Raw genomic sequence first — 19526 nt, 5'->3', positions numbered from 1 at the left:
TTCTTTTCAGTGAGACTCGCTTCACTATTGGGAATCGCCTTGTTCTCTCTGGACACGGGCGATTCTTGATTTTTTCGTGGAATCGGCTCGATAGCAGACGATTATTGTGTCCAACCGGACGTGTCCGACTCGACTCGACGAGTTTTCAAATCCTGCTTTCAACTTCTAAATGCTTTTTTGTCTAAGATAAGTTAACAGTTAGAATGAAAGGTGGGACATTATGTTGAAGCATCTGCCCCGTAACTACTAATGCCCATAATATTTGATTTGACTAGGAGTATCCCAAGCCACAAGATTTTGGGGTGCATGACCTACTCAACCCAGTGACCAACCTTGAAGTTTGGAAAAATAAAAAATAAATAAATTTATAATGCAATTTGAATCATCGTTGAAAAATCTCACTTTAGGAGTGAACATTCATGGTCACAATCAAATCAAGGTATTCAAGTACCCAAAATCTATATATGTTTTTATTATTATTATTTAAGGAAAATAAAATACTGGGTATGAAATAATCTAAAGTTCTCAATTTTTCATTTAAAGAAGGAGAATGCAGGTTGCAACGGCAATTTTTAAAAGCTGAAATTCATTTTATTTAGATGATATGGATTTGACATTATATTAAAAGATATGTCATTTTTTGATATTATCTTAAAGATGTGATGATTAGGATGCACCTAAAAAGTCCATTGAAAAAGGTGGTACTTCGATGTTGGAAAACCATCAAATTAATCATCTTGATATTGAGATGTTTTTCCTAAGCGCTTTCATATGTACATCTTCATATTTCTCCTTTTTTTTTTTTCTCTATTTGTTGAAGTTGTTCACCAGCGGGAGCATATACATCTCTCCAAAAAAAAAAAAAAAAAACACATGCCTGTCGCTCTCGAGCTACTAAGAAAATGAGGAACATTACTCGATGGGCTTGGTTAGGTCATTGGATGATTGGGAAGAGGAGAGCGAGAGGGGCGAAAAAGTTACTATTGCAGTAGAGAGAGAAACTTGATGCTTAGTGTCGTAGAGAGAGAGAGAGAGAGATACTGCTCAGTAATGTTGGGGGCAGAGAGAGAGAGAGAGAGGAGATAAAAGTAGGAGTAGATCTCTGGACGGTAGGAAGCAGTGCTCGCGTACTTTGGCCGAGTTCTGAGTACTTGGTGAGCCCGAGTTTCTATGCATCGGGTCTCACTCGAAAATCTAAAAAAAATAGGAAAAATATTTTATTATCTCATCTTTTGAATTTTCATATCTCATTAGACTCAATCAGCGTTTTAAAAAACGTCGAGTCGAACCGGACTCGTCCGGTTCGACTCGGAAATAGTGAAAAAGGAACCGGATCGCCCAAAAATCGGAAATCGTACGGTTCTAGAGAGAACCGGACGATTCTGTACAGTGAATCGCCGATTCACTGTACGGAATCGGCGAGTCCGAACAGTGAATCGCCAATTCCGTACGGATTTTTTTTTTTTTTTTTTGTAATCCATGATAGATTTTTTTGTAATCCATGATAGATTTTTTTGTAATCCATGATCGAATTTTTTGGTTTTTTGTAACCCATAATAGAATTTTTTGTAATCCATGATCGAAATGTTTGTTTTCTTTTCTTGTAATCCATGATCGATTTTTTTGTTTTTTTTTTTTTTTTTGTAACCCATGATAGAATTTTTTGTAATCCATGATCGAATGTTTTGTAATATATGATCGAAATGTTTGTTTTTTTTTTGTAATCCATGATCGAAATGTTTGTTTGTTTTTTTTTAATCCATGATTGAATTTTTTGTTTTTTGCTTTTTTTGTAACCCATGATAGAGTTTTTTGTAATCCATGATTGAATTTTTTGTAATCCATGATCGAACTATTTTTTTCTTTTTTTGTAATCCACGATTGAATTTTTTGTTTTTTTTGTTTGTTTTTTTTTGTAATCCATGATCGAATTTTATGTAATCCATGATCGAATTTTATGTAATCCATGATCGAATTTTATGTAATCCATGATTGAATTTTTTGAAAATTTGTGATTTTTTTTGTTTAATCCATGATCGAATTTTTTTTTGTAATCCATGATAGAATTTTTTGAAAATTTGTGATTTTTTTTTTAATCCATGATCGATTTTTTTGAAAATTTGTTTTTTTTTTTTTTTAATCCATATTATTCAAAGAGAAAACGAGACAGATGATGATTCTGAAGCCACCTTATCCCAACCATATTATTCACATATCGAGTCCCAACAGCAACAGTGTAGGGATGAGCACGAAATACTGTAAATTAAATGCTGAATGGCGGTTCATGCAGGGAAAGAACATATCAATATTCGCATATTCATTCAAAAACATGAAAATTCTTAATGGAGTACCCTCATTTTTTATTGAATTCCTAAAAAACAATATTTATAATGAATTTTAATAATTTTTTCGGATTTTTTTGAAGCCTTATTCTGACCGATTCACCCGATTCCGATCCGGATCGCCGATTCGCCGATCCGGATCGGTTTTTGAAAAGCCCGATCAGGGTCACCGATCCGGTTTTTAAACCATTGGACTCAATAATGAAAAATATAACTGGTAAACAAAAACTTCCTCTTTTCTATCTTCCAACCTCTTAAACTTTTTTGACCATGTATTATTGACCTCATCAATTTATAAAATGACTATCTCTCTCCCTTTAAAACTCTATCCCTCGCACATTATCGTCTTTCTCTAAAACCAAAACTCTATCTCTCTTTTAAAACTCTATCTCTCTCCCTAAAACTCAAATACACCCACCACAATTTATTTTCTTCAAAAGAAAAAATTTCACTACTTTCTTTAACCTCATTTAGATGTTTTTTTTGTTTAATTATACTTTAAACATATATATATATATATATATATTTATTATTTTTTTATCACTTTTGAGCTTGCCTATAAGTTGACTCAGCTGGAGCACCCGCGGAGTACCTAGCCCGAGTCGTTGCTTTAAACACTTGTTGGGAATGGGAGAATTTTAAATTTTGGGAACCACTAAAGAATTGCTAGATGATTATTCTCAACAAACAATTGAAATTTGAGTATTAGATTTCACCGTCTAAAAATTGGGTGATCTCTATTTAATCTCGAGACATTATTTTTCAAGTGTATAGATGGTACAATTAGGAAATAAAATTTCTTGAGGTTAATCTATAGGTTGAAGAGATTACATCCCTAAATTTTTAGAGTCAACAAATTATTTCTATATGGGATTTTACTTGAGGGAGTAAATGCAAATTGTACTCCCGCTGAACTACAATATTTTTTTGGTTAAAAACAAAAGGAAAATTGTGTCATGCCTGCTGAACCGCATTTCTACAATATGAGGTCCCAAGGTATAAAGCATCCATCTTAAAGATGGATGCAAATAGGTGGTCCATCTAAAAACAATTGAAACTAACAGCCAAAATGTTTTCTTCATAGAAATATAGTTTTTAAATTTTATTTATTTATTCATAGTCATGATCTTCACGTTAGAGATAGATGTCCTTAAAAATTAAGTCAAAAAATCTATCTCAAAAATAGATTTTTAAGAGGTGACTCGTTTCTGCATCGACTCATAGAAACCGTATCCAAAACAAAATCATGTTGCCAGCTTCGCGCCGTTGAGAGGGGGAATAAAACTAGGGGCAAATCCGGGGATCTTTGGAACTAGGGGGTTTTTGGAGTAAGAGGGAGAGAGGAGTGAGAAAATTATAAAAAAAAAGAATTATTGTCAAAAAAAAATTATATTACTGCATAGAAATGTTGTAGAATGGGAGAGATTTTTTTTTTTGGATTTTCAGTGGTGAAGACAGGTCCCTACTCATATTTTCAAATAGTTTAGGAGCTATGGTGCCTAGGGTATGGGGTGGCATCACCATAAACACAACCCCAGCCCTTTTCTTAGAGAGAGGGAGAGAATTGTTATTTAGTGATGAAGTGGCTGGCAATGTGCCGAGCCAAGAGGATTACTATTTATGGCAGCGTATCGTAAGGTTACCAATGGGCTTGTTGACCCGCCCGCTCAGTCCTAAAAAACGTCACAAAATGTGACTCAAGGGTTGGCCAAGGCCCATGCTACCATAAGTCGAGAACAAGGCCGGGATGGGCTCAGACCGAGGCTGTGAACAGTCCGGCAAGTTCAACCTTGCTCTTCTTTCCTTAGCAAGCCTAGGCCAAAGTCCATTGGGATGCCCTTAAAAGTACTGAGGCTGGGTTGGGCCTGTCCATTACCACCCTTATATATTTCATATCTTAGGACTTGAAAAATATTATATACCTGTTTGGATTCGAATAGTGTTTGGGTCTACGATTTGGACCCAGACCCAACCCCACAGGTCCCTTTTTTTGGATTCATATCTGGATTCAAATCGGGTCTACCCTTTGGGTTCAGGTCCATTGCCACCCTTAAAAATATATTTAAATAGATATTATATATAATGACTATTTACCTTTTTGATACAAAGTGGTCACAATTACTTACAGCCATCCGATGTGAAATTTTATAGCTAAGATGTATCACAAAGTTCGATTTTTTTCTTTTTTTGAAGTTTGGAATAAGTGTAGCCACCCAATATCATCCTATACTTTCCCATTCAAATATAGTTATAAATAAATATTTCATTTTTATATCGGGTCCAAACAGATCCGAGTTCGGTGAATTTAGGTTCGAGGCCAACCCGACTTGACATGTTGCAACCCCTACCTTATGCTCATGTGCATTTGGTTCTAGTCAGGGCACATGCAAGGAGAGAAATTTTGAGATGGAGAGATGAGGAAGTAATGTGACGTGGGCTCCCCCAAACTATTCCTTAATAAAAGTTAGGGCAGTGATTTCATACAATGGTTGTATTGTAGTATAATGTAAGTGTATTTATAGAAAATCATATTTATGGTATTTATATGATAAAAAATTTTATACAGACACTCTATTCATATCAATAATCAATCCAAAAAAAAAAAATTTCAATTTGAACCTTAAATAAGGTCAAAAAGAGTTTCTTTTAATAATGAATATAGACCATTCATTTGGAGAATTTCAAGATCTTAGTATTTACAAACTCAAAAATATTATTTTATTTATTTTTAACATGGTCCATCTAATAAAAACAAAGCCATTTAAAGCATAGATCTAAGTGTCTTATCAAAATGGACGATCTATGTTAATTGGGTTAAAAAAATATTTTTTCAATTATATTTTCAATTTTTTTTTTTTATGATTGTTCATTAAAATGAAAAAAATATATATTTCAAAATTCGAATAAAACAAATGATCCTAACGTAATTTTTGAAAAATATTATATTAACAATATAGTACTATTCAACCGATCCATAAAATCACTGCCTTAATAACGGCTCTCTCACTCTAGAACGGGCAAGGTTGTCTGGAGAAACACCGGTGTCGTTTTTTTATCTTTCAACGAAAGAGAAATCGAGCACCGAATGCGGGGAACGCGGGGTCAGATCCTTACATTTTCTCTCTCTACATTTTGTTTTAATCCTCTCTCTACAAAAAAAAATAAAATTTTATCTCTCTACATTTTGTTTTAATCCTCTCTCTACAAAAAAAATAAATTAAACAAAAGAGTCGTTACAAGACAATTCAAAACGTTGTCTCTTGCTTCCACATAACAATTGTTAAGTTGCAGGCTAATAAACAACTGTTTCTCTCTCCTCCCTCTCTCTCTTACATTACTACGCACTAACTCTTTCTCTCTCTACCACACTGCTAAGCAGTAGATTCTCTCTCTTCTAAAATACTCATCATTCTCTCTTAAAACTTTCTCTCTCTTAAAACTTTCTCTCTCTACTACAACATTAATCAGAATAAAACTCTCTCTTATATTCTAAGCAGTAACTCTCTCTATAGCACACTGCTAATCAGTGGATTCTCTCTCTAAAAAATACTAATCTCTCCCCCCTAAAACTTTCTCTCTCTACTACGACACTAATCAGAATAACTCTCTCTCTCTCTAGGCCCCTACAATTACAGAGCAGTAGCTCTATCTCTCTCTCTCTATCAAAACAGTAAGCAGCAATAACTCTCTTTCTCTCTCTAACTCACAAAACCTCCCATTCCCAACCATCCCCGGATCTGCCCCTTGTTTATCCTCTCATTCTCTCTCTAAACAACATTCTCTCTCTAAAACAACATTCTGTTCCAGAAACACTCAGATCAGATCCGCCATTATGCACAGACCTAAACCCTAGCCTCACCCCCATGCAATGAAGCCGTAGCGCACACACACATACTCTCCGTAGTTTCATCTCTCTAGAAATGTCGAGCTCAGACGCTCCCAAGAGGCCAAGGCCTGGTCCATGGCCTCCAGCTCCTGCCGATTCTTCAATGGCTTCCTCCTGGGCTAAGCGCACCGGGTTCAAGAGCAGGCTTTCGGGTGAGACAAACGTCAGTCGTGGAGATTCAGGCCAAATTGTTCAGGCTAAGCCTCAAGGACCAGAGGTTCAACCAGATCTAGAGGCTGGGAAAACCAGGTCGTCCACTTCAACTGTTAATGGAGTCAATGAAGGAGGGGACAGAATCAAGAAGAGTACTCCGGCCAATGGCCAAAATGCACAGGCTAGGGTTGATGTCCATCCCAAGAGTTCTCGAGAACCAGAGGCCGATGCCTCTTTTCAATCGCAAGATGACGATGGTTTTGTTCAGAGACCCAATGCTCATATGAAGTATGAACTCAGGGACACTCCCGGTCTTGGTAAGCTCCAAACCCATCTCTCTCCAGCTCTTTCTCTCTCTACTTGTAAAGTGTCGATTTTGCTATTTTTTTGGATTTTAGGATTTGGGGTGGTCTTGATTGAGTGTGTTTATGTGCATTTTCAGTGCCCATTGTGTTCTATGGGATTCAGCACTTTGTTTCAATGTTGGGTTCGTTGGTGCTCATTCCTCTAGTCATTGTGCCGGCCATGGGAGGAACAGATGTGAGAGCTCTGCAACATCAAAATATTACTTTTATTTGACATTTTTAAGAATTTGTTATTTGTGGTTTTGAGTAAGTAGGTGGATCAAATTTTCATTCATAAAAGGTGTTAGTGCATTGTAACATCAAACTTTTACTTATTATTGTAGTTTTTTGAGCAATTTTCTGTGATCTGGAGTAATTGGGTGGATCAAATTTTCACTGAAACTTCTTTTGAGATTCTCTTCACATTTTTTTGGTGGTTTGGAGTAATTGTGTGGATCAATTTTTTCACTGATAAAAGGTGTGAGAGCTTTTTAACATCAAATTCTTACCTATTTTTGAGATTTTCTTAACATTTTCTTTGGTGGATTGGAATTGTGCGGATCAAATTTCTCTGATAAATATGCTACAATGGGGTTCTTTTGCTTTTTGTCTCGTAAAATTTATTCTCCTTTTTTTTTCCGGTCAGGAAGATACAGCTATGGTTGTGTCTACCGTGCTATTTATGACTGGTGTGACGACTCTATTGCACACAAATTTCGGGTCGAGATTGCCATTGATTCAGGGCTCGTCATTTGTATATCTGGCTCCAGCTCTTGCTATAATCAATTCCCCTGAGTTTATGCGTCTCAAAGGAGATGTAAGATGTTTTGAAGACCTTTTATTTATTCTATACATTCTGGTTGTTGTTGTTCAATTGGTTCTATTAATCTCTTGCTATGTAACAAAGACACTCATGTGCTTTTAGGACAATCGGATATGCCAATGCACTAGACACGTGTGTCACACACATATAAATACAGAAAATCCGTGCTACATGCGTGTATGGTAATTTCATTTTTTCTGATTTGTAGACACAATGTCTCATGCTATGTGGACACACGAGCCCACAAATTGGATCAGCAAGACAAATGTGTTCCTGTTGTAAGACAAACGTGTCTGGTTTGTAAGACGTGTGGGTGCATGTGCCTTATGATTTGGACACACTTGTCTTTGATTTAAACATGTTTTATTTCTTTAAGTTAAAAGTCATATATTAATTATATTAGATAAATGTACATAGAAACATATAAATTATACAGACTTATACGGTTTTGTCATACTTGACTTGGCAATATATAGGTGGGAGAGTCAGACTGTTCAAATCTGAGTCAGACATGGACTCTTCTATGTGTGTCCTTGTACCATAGGTCTCTTGTACTGATCTAGTACTTGTGAATGTCGAGTTTTATATTGGCATGCACAGTATAGCTTTCTCGAAGGATTCAAGCCCTTCTGTATTTGTTGCTTAAATTAGCCAATTGTGCATCCATACTCCAATCAAGCTGATTCTTTATTGATGGTTCACAATGATCCCATGACTTCATAAAATAACATTTCCTACATTTATTTTCCTTGCAATTTTCAATGTTTGTGACTTTGATTGTGTCTTTGTGTGACATTTATAGTCTTATGATTAATACTCTTGGTTTCATACTTGGTCATCACTTGTTTGAGGCATGGAATTGCCTTGGACAATCGTGCTAGTTTCAGCTTGACTCAAAAGCAATTAACGTCCGGGTTGATGTTTATGCAACTTGAGAGCTTATCTGGAATAGAACACTATAAAATGTTAGCCAGGCAGTTTCATATCAGTGGTTCTTATTCCATTTGTATGTGAATGTGGCACTATACAAAATAAGACAGGATGATGAGTAGACATGTGTGGGAAGAGATCTGGAACTCCTGGTATATGAACTCAATTCATAAGGTCTAATCTGAACATTTTGTACTCTTTTTTTTTTTTTTTGAACATTAACTTTTTGTAGTGGGTTAGCAATTTGAAATTGTCAGTAGTTTTATTTTCAAAAGGGGTTAGCATTGGTGGGAATGGAAACCAAGACCGGTAGCTGAGTCACAGGTGGTGCTACCACCTTGACCTCAACCTCATTCCTCTGAACAATTTGTACTCTGCAGCCCGTATTAGTTTCAAATGGCTCAGTTTCATCCTCTTGATCCATATCTTCATGAATTCCAAAACTACAGCCCGGTGTATGTTCACCCTTTTCTGCTTTGCAAATTGATTTGCACCTTTAACTCTTTCAAGGTGATAATCAGGTCCAATCCGCGGTTCATTTGCACATCTTGTCGTGTATTTTCTAACAAGCAGATTGGTTGTTATGGCTGTGGTCTCTTATTCCTCATTTCTTTCAGCTGTCAGAACTTGCAATCACATGTTTAGGCCAGTTTGAATTTCAGCTTTGGACTTAATTGCAACCCATTTAAGCACACTACACCCCTTAGGTTCATTTTTCAACCTGCAACCAGCAGTTTGTCTTTTTGGGGGTAAAGATTCTTAGGTTCAGTGGACTGCTGCTAACCCATTAACATGGATTCAAAGGAAGACATGCCTTGTATCTATTCCGAGCTTCCAGATTTATGTACTATAAATTTTTTCTATCAGACAATAAATATTAATATCACTATACTTAAAATGTGGAAGTTGCCCTTACCATCACTTTGTCACTTGAGTGGGCACGTTCCATTTTATGTGACTTCCTATAAAGGACTTGATTCACATGGGCAACCATCTGCAATAATTTATAAACAAAAACGATCAAACAATTCAGGTGTTCCAATTCCCCAATTCTTGTACAACGTGCAAATGTTAAGGACCAAAGCAATTCAGTACCTGCAAATTCATTATTAGTAGGTGAAAATAGTATCAGTTTATACTAAATGTATACTTCAGCATCCGTGGATCCTTCTTGGTTCAACAAGTGGCTCATGTTAGTGGCAGGGTTATGGGTATAAGTTGTGGTGAGCGGATCATGATGAATATCGTCTCCGATTTACTTGTCAGGGAATATCTCAGAGGGTTTAGTGTCTTGGAGTATTTATTCTAGGAGTGGATATTTGTGGGCATGGAAGCTTCATGATATATGTGGTTAGTGAGGTACACCGATTCCCTTGGGCAATGTTGGGGTTTAACTTTTGTGGGAGCTCAATTAGGTAATGGGCTTGATACTTGATGAGATGGAATGTAAAAAAGACATTTGCAAGGGAGATAATTGTAATGGATTCTACGTGGTAAGGTTGGAGCTTTGCATTAGGATACCCCCAGGTTTTTTTCTTTGCTCCTTGCTTGTGGGAAGGGATTCTTCAATTGATATTCATTCAATTAGTTGGGATATTACCATTCTTCTATGAACATTCTCAAGGAATTAGGAAGTTCTAGATTCTTTGGAGTTTTCCGTTTAGAATGTCGTTGAAGATGCTAAAATTGATACTTTGGGGGTTTTGGCTGCTTGGAACTCCCTCATGTTGCAACCAGGTGAATATGATTCACCTCTCGTTTTCCTCTATTTTTTGTTGATTATAATTAATTCTGGGGTGTGGTTTGTATAAGGCTGAGGCCCTAACCAATTGAAGTAAGGTGCGCCTTCAAATAGTGCCGAAATATGTTGTTTCAGTATCAGAAATCTTTATGATGGCTTGAAAATTTATTTTCATCTCTAATTATAAAATTTAAAGATTAAAAAATAGTGTAAATCAGGTAGATCTATGAACACTTGAAAGTCTTAAAAATTGACGGTGCAGATCATACATTACAAGATGCACCATTTGTAAAACTTGAAATCTATTTTTTCTCATGTCCAAACTTCTTGAGGTCGAGATGGTTAAATTGAGGGTTTTTCAGCATCGAAACAACATCTTCTAGTAAATTTTTGAGGTGATCCTTAATTTGATTGTTTAGGGCCTCACCTATATAAACTTTTTCCTTAATTATAAAACTAAAAGATTACATATTCCACGGTGTAGTAAACTATATCTATCATAAACGGTTGTCACTTGTTATTGCTAGTCCCTACTAACTCCATTGCATGCCTTGTACACAAATGTCACCTATTTCATGTATCATATTTCTCTTGGGGATTAATATGGTTTGTCATGGTTTCTCTTTGATCCCCCATATTTGCATTATTCATTCCATGCTGCTTATCAGGAAGAAAAGTAGCACTTTCCACTTGTTGAGGAGAAGGAACCTATGAAATATTTATGTTTGTACTAGTTCTATTAAAAATACATGAAAAGTTCTTTAAAGTAGATGACTGACTATATGTGACATTGTGAAAGCTTTAGTATTCTGCTGTTGCTATCACAATTTTGTTACTTTGTTATCCTTTGAAGTCAATACATGATGGCGTGATCCAAGCCTTTGGATTTTCTTGCAGAGTTTTAAGCACATAATGAAGGAGCTCCAGGGAGCTATAATAATATCTTCTACATTTCAAGCCTTACTGGGATATAGTGGTCTGATGTCAATTTTTTTGAGGTTTGCTTCTTATTATTTTGGAAATTTGACATCTTATTTCTTGTTTTCATGTGCACTTTTCTCTACACTGGTGCTGATGTGAGAATACAATACCGAAATTTTTCGTTTTCTGTTTTGATGATGATTTTTATTGCTCTCTTTGATCCTTGTTAGAGTTATTTAATCACTAGGTTTATGACATAGTTGTTGCCTTCTGCAAGATGCTTCAAACTCAATCTAAAAGAACCAAAAAAGTATGCATCAGATTTTGTTACAGGTTGTCTATGTATTGGGTGAATGATTTTGTGGAAACATCAGAGTGTCTTAAATAGAAATGGGGCATGTGCCCCAAACATATCCATACACTTAACAACAGGCAATGAGTAGTAGAGCGTTAATGAAATTTGATCATTGTATACATCAGAGATAAGAATGTCAAAGGCATCTTCATTTGACGTTTCCAAAATGAGAAACCATCTTGTATTATATGTAACCAAATGTACTTCTTATCATCATTGATTGAACTCATGGATGTGAAGCTGTATTCATAACCTTCAAGAGGCTCATAATTTACCAATCACTTGTCTATTTCAGGTTAATTAATCCAGTAGTTGTAACTCCAACTGTTGCAGCAGTTGGACTTTCTTTTTTCAGTTATGGTTTCCCTCAAGTTGGTACCTGTTTGGAGATTGGTCTCCCTCAGATATTGCTGCTCGTTATTTTCTCTCTTGTGAGTGGTTCTCTTCTCCTAATTTACTATCATGATCTGTATATGGCCTTTTTTCTGTGCTCTATGTTTGAGTTAATTTTGTCCTTGCTGTAGATATGCATTCACTGACTGCTGTATTTAATTTTGGCCTTCACTGTAGCATTATTTTTTCATTAACTTATCTGTAATCCAATTTTTGTTGCAGTATCTGCGTAAGATATCTGTTTTTGGCCATCGGATATTTCAAATTTATGCGGTAAGTAGCTATTTGGTGTGTTCCTTATCTTTGAGTATTGTTTTTCTTTTAGATTTTAATTTTGATGTGAAATAAAAACTTTCTTATCCAGATTTCATCCTTAGTGCTTGGTGAAGTTTTTATCGTGTTTTAATCTTGTCAGGTTCCGTTGGGTTTGGGCATTGCATGGGCCTATGCCTTCCTTCTGACTGAAGCTGGAGCTTACAGCTATAAAGGTTGTGATATAAATGTGCCTGCCTCAAATACTGTATCTGATGCTTGCAGAAAGCATATTTCTACAATGAAGAACTGCCGTGTTGATCTTTCACATGCATTCAAAACTTCTCCATGGTTCAGATTTCCATATCCATTGCAATGGGGTACACCTGTTTTTCATTGGAAGATGGCCCTTGTGATGTGCATAGCATCCATTATTGCTTCTGTCGATTCAGTAAGTTTCTATATTTCCTTTTCTTAGAATTGTAATATTTATTTGTTTAGAAATTCTTGACGCCATCTAAAATTTTTGTGTAGTAGACATGGTTATTCGTTGCTGTTGGAATACAACAATCCACTAAAATGGATCCTTAACTGAATAAAGTGAACCATAAGTAGATGAACCTTGAAAGAGATGGTATTTTGTCTCAATGAGTTTTTGTCACCACAATGGCGAGTAACAAAAATAATTGGATTGTTGAAGAACCTATTGGGTGTGCTTGATGGTTGGAGAATACTTCGAGTTTGTAGGATTGGAGACAAACTAGGGAATTGAAAATGAGATGTCTATATTGATGGAGCTTTGTAAGCATCAGTAATAGAAGAAATCGGCCAAAGTTTAAGCGATATGGTATAACAAGTAGCATGGATATATTTTGTATGGTCGAAAGATACCTACATGGGTGTATAGGCAACACCTATAAGGTGCCAGATTCTTCATTTAATGGTTACTATTTGCATATGTTGACATGTACATCAATAAATGTACTCGCTATGTCAATGTGTATAACAATTTTGATGCAGCGAGCAAAAGGTAAATACCACTAAAATATGGAGATTTATTATGTTGATCTACAATTGGAAATAGACTAGTGAAATGATGGAGAGTTATATCATATAAAAAATGGGATCTTACATAAATAGTGGTGAATGGTTAGCTGAAGATGGTGGTAGTGCAAAGAGGAAGGCACATCGCAGAACTGGTTGGCTATGCTGCATGTTCTATGTTTGGCTCCTTTTTGGGTCTGAAGTAGGTAAATAGAGCTGTGCTTGCCTTTGGAAGCATGGTCTTTGGGGTTTGAAACACTAATTCTCGCAAGTGGGAAACTACTTGGTCTACAATCCTAGCACTAAGAGGACAAGGGACGAAATGGCGCACTGGGTCTGAACTTGTAGAGAGATGCTGCAAAACTGTTCCAGAACGTTATTCTCTGGCTTTTTGTTTATCTTCTATATCACTTTCAATAACTTAGGGGAAGTAACCAAGTTTAAGAACAGAGCTAACTTTCCCCACATTTAAATGCCCTTTTTTGGATTTTTCTCTCTTTTAGAGAGATGGTATAGAAGGTTTGTAATGAATTTTATACTTGCAGGAAGTGCATTCTCAGTTCTCTGATATAAAATTTCCTTGTTCTAGTGAAAGGTTGTCTTTTTTTATTAGAATTGTTATGGCTGCTTAGATAACTAGAACTTTGTCTTTGATTCTTCTCTCTCTGAACAACAGTTTAATTTTACTTCATCAAATTCATCTTCACCAATTTTTTGTTGCATGAAATGTAAGAGCTGCAGTATAGTTTAGGGAAAAGGATGTAGACACTTCCCCCCCCCCCTTCTCTCTCTAAACTAAGGATCCTGTTACCCTCCCAGGTCTATGGGAAGCCCATAAACCCCCTCAAAGTTTATTAAAAAGCTCGAAGAACCCCCTAATCCCTATTTTGTCTTTTTCTTCCTTGAAAGTGCCCTTTCTTTTATACCCCACGGTTCAAACCACTTTCCCTTCTCCTTTTAATCACGTTGACTCTCATTCCCATGGAGGGTGAGGGGGAGATTATCTATTATTTATTCCTACAATTATGAATAAAGGAATGGTAATAGGATAGAGAGAGAAAGGGAGAGGTTCATGGAGTAGAGAGAGAAAGAGAGAAGGGTAGAGAGAGGAAGGGGGTGAGGGTAATGGGGTAGAGAAAGAAAAGATGCTGTTCATAGGATTGAGAGTTAATGGGATCACAAGGAGAAGGTAAAGTGATTTGGATCATGGGGAATACGTGAAAAGAAAGGGAAAATATCAGGAAAGATGAAGGCAAAATAAGGATTAAGGGGTTCTTTGACCCTTTTTATTATAAAATTTTGGGGGTCCATGGGATCTCCAAGGACCCCGGAGTGTATACCAGATTGTTAGTTTAAATAGGGGGACATACGTCTTTTTCTCTATAATTTATTATGTTCATTTTTGTGACATTGTTTTATTTTATATAATATGCCTGCTCTTTTATAGGAGAAGTCTTTCATAAAGTAATAAGATATAGGGGGAAAAAAAATGAAATGATAAAACCATCTTGTTCTCTGGCTCTCCTTAAATGTTCTGGTTATGCTATTTGCTTGTAGGTTGGATCTTATCATGCATCATCATTGTTGGTGGCGTCAAAGCCTCCAACCCCTGGTGTTGTCAGTAGGGGCATTGGCCTCGAGGGTCTTACAAGTGTCTTAGCTGGCATTTGGGGCACAGGAACAGGGTCAACAACCTTAACCGAGAATGTGCACACCATTGCAGTTACTAGAATGGGAAGTCGAAGATCAGTGGAGCTTGGAGCATGTGTCCTGATAGTATTGTCCCTAGTAGGTAAGTACTCCTCTGTAAGCTTGTATAGCAGTTTCCGTAATATTAGGAAGATTATATTACACAGCATATGGTATATGGTATATCACGGGAGCTTCAACCATGTGTTTTGTAGTTCTCGATGATGGACATTTTCCCAGGTTCTATTATTTTCATCACCTGTAGTAAGGATTGAATGGTGGATGCCTCCTTGTTTTACCATATGCCATATGCCAGTGGGGTGTGGCCACTATGTTCCCCTTAATATTTGTTCTCAATAATTAAGCAATTTAGTTCGACTTTTTTAACTGCTAACTGTTATTCTTCTTTATTTTGGCTCTTTGTTGATGTAGGACCAAGGGGGCTTGGCTCCTACAGAGTGTAAAGCATGAGGTGGGTGTAGAAAGAAAGGGTTTGCATATAATTGTAAATTCTACTTAGGTTTTGATTAGGAGTTCTGAAGGGTTTTAGGTTCCTACAAGATTACATACCCATTTAATATACTTACCTCTTCTCAAAAAAAAAAGAAAGTTGTGCGACAATTGGACAGCAGGCTTTTGGGCATTATGAAGGTTTCCTAATTGGGGTGGAATTGGAGAATGCGAGTCTAATTGAATTAGAACTTGGGTTATGGTAATGGGGAAGGGTTTAGTTAGGTTGGGGCAAGGTTCAGGTAGGTTTAGGGTTTCTAGAAGGGCTTAGAACTTGCGGGGAATCAGGAGGTTCACCGAGATGAGAGCATGATAAGATGGATTTAATGTTGGTTAGTGCAAATCTTGGGTTTAAACTTTAAACTTAGGTTTAAGGCTATAGAGTGTATATGGTTATGGTAGCTATTGAGCTACTTTACGCATGTTTTAAAGAGGTTTGGCTAGGGTTTATAAAAATAGTTTGAATGGGCAATGAATTTGGTTACACAGAATCTTAGGTGGGGAGGCACCACCAAAGAAAAGAGAGGGACGCATTAACTTGTTGGGTGAATCTCCTCCCAATATTAAGCTAGAGAAGTGGAATCACTCTCTTTACAAAAAGAGTTGAGGAATCTGTCCTCTGAAAGTGGCCCACTCACCGTGATAACCAAAATTTTGTTAGTCAACTTGGATATGAATGGACCATAGGCCTAATGGGCATTTTTTAGGGTTCCAAGTTCTATTTGCCATGTACCTGTACCTTGAAATCATAAAAATGAACTCCTAAATATTCTAGGGAACTATGCAACTCAAAGGTTTCTAATCCAACTAGCATTGGAACATTACTTTCCTGAAAACCAATAAGCTTAAATTAATGCCCAGCTACAACAGGACTCAATAATGAATAAAAAGAAACCTAATATACTTGGAAAATAAAATTCGTCTCTAATTTGTCCATCCGACTTTCAATTATGATTTAGAGCCCAAAACTCCTGAATTACAAAAACACATATAGATATGGGTCGTAGATCTTCAAGAGATCGTAGGCTTTGGATCACCTTGAACGTACATCAGGTTGAAAATTTAGGTCTTTGGGAAGCAATCTGCATCATTTGTATAATTATAATGTTCTTCCTTTATATATATATATATATATATATATATATATATATATATATATATATATATATAGGGAAATGACCTTGTGAGACCCTCCCACACCCATGGGTGTAGGACCCTAAAGGAGATCACCATTAAATTTGGTACAGATCTCTAGAAAAGTCAAATCCCACACTCATGTGATAAATTTTCTAGAGATCTATTCCAAATTTAATGGTGATCTTTTGGGGTCCTACACACATGGGTGTGGGAGGGTTTCATAGGATCATTACTCATATATATATATAATAAGGAAAACATTGGTCTAAGAAGGGTAAGGACCTTAAACTTTTTCTTAACCCGCCCTAAGCTTGGGTAAAGGAGGTGGTTTGTGTTAGGTAAGCGACCAACGTAAAACTTTTCCAAAACATTCCATGAATCCTGAATCTATGGTATTTGCTTATGCTTGGGCATTGAGTATGGCCCTTGATAGAGCAGAATGATGGATCAGGATTCGTCTAGCCGATCGCAAATAGTTAAGAAAAGGTTATGATGATGAATAGGGAAAACATACTACATCATATGATATGCGATGTACCATGGGGGCATCTCTTGGTAGTCCTCAACGATGGGCATTTGGCCAGGTAATGTTCACCTCCACCCACTGTTGTAACTAATGGAAAGTGGATGCCCCCGCAGTGTACCATATCCCACAACCAATGGTGGATGGCCTAACTTCTGCTCAACATTTGATCTGGAAAAAAAAGAAGCTAGGAAGCTCCATTTTTTTAGCTATTGACTAATTTTTCTTTATTTTCATTGTGATTAAATTCTGCTTTTCTATTTGTTCACAGGTAAAGTAGGGGGTTTTATAGCATCAATTCCTCATGTAATCGTTGCTGGTTTGCTATGCTTTATGTGGGTCATGCTTGTAGCACTGGGCTTGTCAAATCTACGTTATAGTGAGGCAGGGAGCTCTAGAAATGTGATCATAGTTGGGCTCTCTTTGTTTTTGTCGTTGTCAGTACCTGCTTACTTCCAGCAATATGGAGTAGTCCCAAATGCAAATTCTGCCGTTCCAAGTTATTTTCAACCGTATATAGTGGCATCTCATGGACCATTTCGCAGTAAAAATGATGGGGTATGCGTCCTTTTCATCCTCTTTCATGTTCTAGAAGCAAATTCAATAAAAAAAATGCCTGATGCGAAAATGCCCATCTTTGTGTGGTCTTTTTTTTCAATTGTTTGGTTGACCTTTAATTTGCGCTAGTTTGGCTTTTTGCACATGATTGGTTGTCACATTCTTTAGACAAATCAATGCATTTGTAGTGATTAGCCTCACCACACACACTCTCTCTCTTTTTATATTTTTTTGTGGTCATATATAAACTCCGATAATATCAATCGTTTGCATGTACTTGCTTTCACATGTAGCAATTTTGTTTGCATGCATCCATTGGGTTCTTTTTAACTTAATATTGTTTTGGGCTTGGGTGTTAAGGGGGCAGGATCCTCAACGTAATGTCTCACCCTTAACATATAAAAAGAAATAAATATTGTTTTGGACTTTCTAATCTTGCACAGTTTTTCTTTATTGGTAGCTTGCGTGATTGCTTTTGGGCAAAAATTGCCTTTAAATCTTGATTAAGGGAGTTTTTTCAGTCTTGGATGGATACTGATATTTCTGTTTTCTATGGGCCTTGCGGTGTTTTACTCGATTTCTATTGTCCGTCTTTTTATGATCCATTTCAGCAGCTTCTAATTTTATATAATTTCAGCAGCGTCTTTTTATGATACATTTCAGCAGCTTCTAATGTTTTAAATCTTTTCTTTGTACTGGGTTTGAAAGATTTTGCAGCAATAACAATTTCTGTGCCTTGATTTTGCAGGTGAGTTATGTACTAAACACGTTACTATCTCTTCACATGGTTATTGCATTTTTGGTAGCATTTATTTTGGACAATACAGTCCCTGGTAGCCGGCAAGAACGTGGGGTTTATGTCTGGTCTCGAGCAAAAACAGCAAGGAGAGAACCCGACATGGTCAAGGATTATGGGCTCCCCTTTAGAGTGGGAAGAGCCTTTGCATGGGTGAAGTGGGTCGGCTTATGAGAGAGTCCCTTGAGCTCCATTAAGAAGCTCCATTGAAATTGTTTTGTTATCTTCATGGATGGCCATCGGAAAGAAAATGAACGGAAAAAAGAAGAAATCATGGCTTCAATGTTTATATATTTATAGTTATAGAGAGAGAAACAGTCTGGATTCATGGTGAATTATCCTGATGAAATGGGGTTTTTTGTGCTATGGTAGCTAGTAGCATTGAGAATTGAGGTGAGATGTTTTCTCTATGGAGGCTGGGAGATCAGAGAAAATGGGTTATCTGTAAAATAATTGTACTACTATGAAGGTTTCTCTTTTTGGGAATGGACACTGTAATTTAAAATGAACTTGAGCTCTTTGTCCTTGGAATGCATCAATGAGTTGTTTTCCTTTATGTATCCATTTCTTTACAATGGATTTGAACTCTTTCGTCCTTAAAATGCATCATCCACAAGTTGATTTCAACTGTAAATTACATAGTTGTTTCTTCTTCCTGAATCTTTTGAAAGGGCTTCTGATTTCAACTGTAAATTACATAGTTGTTTCTTCTTCCTGAATTCTTTTGAAAGGGACTCCAATATAGACTCTGATGATACTTTCGCTTGAAAGGGACTCCAATATAGATTGATGATGCTTGCGCGCAATCGTGCATGTGCACAGCGAGAGAGAGAGAGAGAGAGAGAGAGAGAGAGAGAGAGAGAGAGAGAGAGAGAGAGAGAGAGAGAGAGAGAGGTTCTATCACTATTTCCCTGTTACATCTATGTTCTATCATTATTTCATTATTTCCCTGTTACATCTATTGCTAGCCCATTTGGGTCCATGGAAATCTTGATCCAGGATTGACGTGCATTGATTCGAGCCCTTCAGACTTGATTGCTTCCCATTTGGATATCAAAATCTTGGAAGCCCATTTTGGCTCACATATATCTTGGATTTGTGATAGCATCATGGCATATAGAACTCAAGG

At 36.6% G+C, this 19526-nt stretch overlaps 1 protein-coding gene across 2 annotated transcripts; it reads left to right on the top strand.

The window, feature by feature from the left end:
* The first annotated feature begins 6001 nt into the window (after positions 1-6001).
* NAT12 (nucleobase-ascorbate transporter 12) lies at positions 6002-18953 on the top strand. Of its 2 annotated transcripts, XR_016044398.1 has the most exons (11): positions 6002-6698; positions 6824-6921; positions 7372-7542; positions 11117-11217; positions 11791-11926; positions 12111-12161; positions 12304-12591; positions 14742-14976; positions 15306-15345; positions 17315-17601; positions 18350-18953. XR_016044398.1 is itself a non-coding variant. In XM_006851660.4 (10 exons), the coding sequence occupies exons 1-10, from the start codon at positions 6263-6265 to the stop codon at positions 18569-18571; spliced, it is 2025 nt and encodes a 674-aa protein (XP_006851722.1). In that variant the 5' UTR covers positions 6002-6262; the 3' UTR covers positions 18572-18953. The 2 variants fall into 2 exon arrangements, 1 of the variants encoding a protein (XP_006851722.1); XM_006851660.4 differs by lacking the exon at positions 15306-15345.
* The last annotated feature ends 573 nt before the right edge of the window (positions 18954-19526 follow it).

Source organism: Amborella trichopoda, chromosome 11 (genome assembly GCF_054954075.1).
Source record: "Amborella trichopoda isolate Santa Cruz 75 chromosome 11, AtrichopodaSantaCruz75HAP2 v2.0, whole genome shotgun sequence".
Lineage (NCBI taxonomy): Eukaryota > Viridiplantae > Streptophyta > Magnoliopsida > Amborellales > Amborellaceae > Amborella > Amborella trichopoda.
This window is presented reverse-complemented; position numbering and strand designations above follow the sequence as displayed.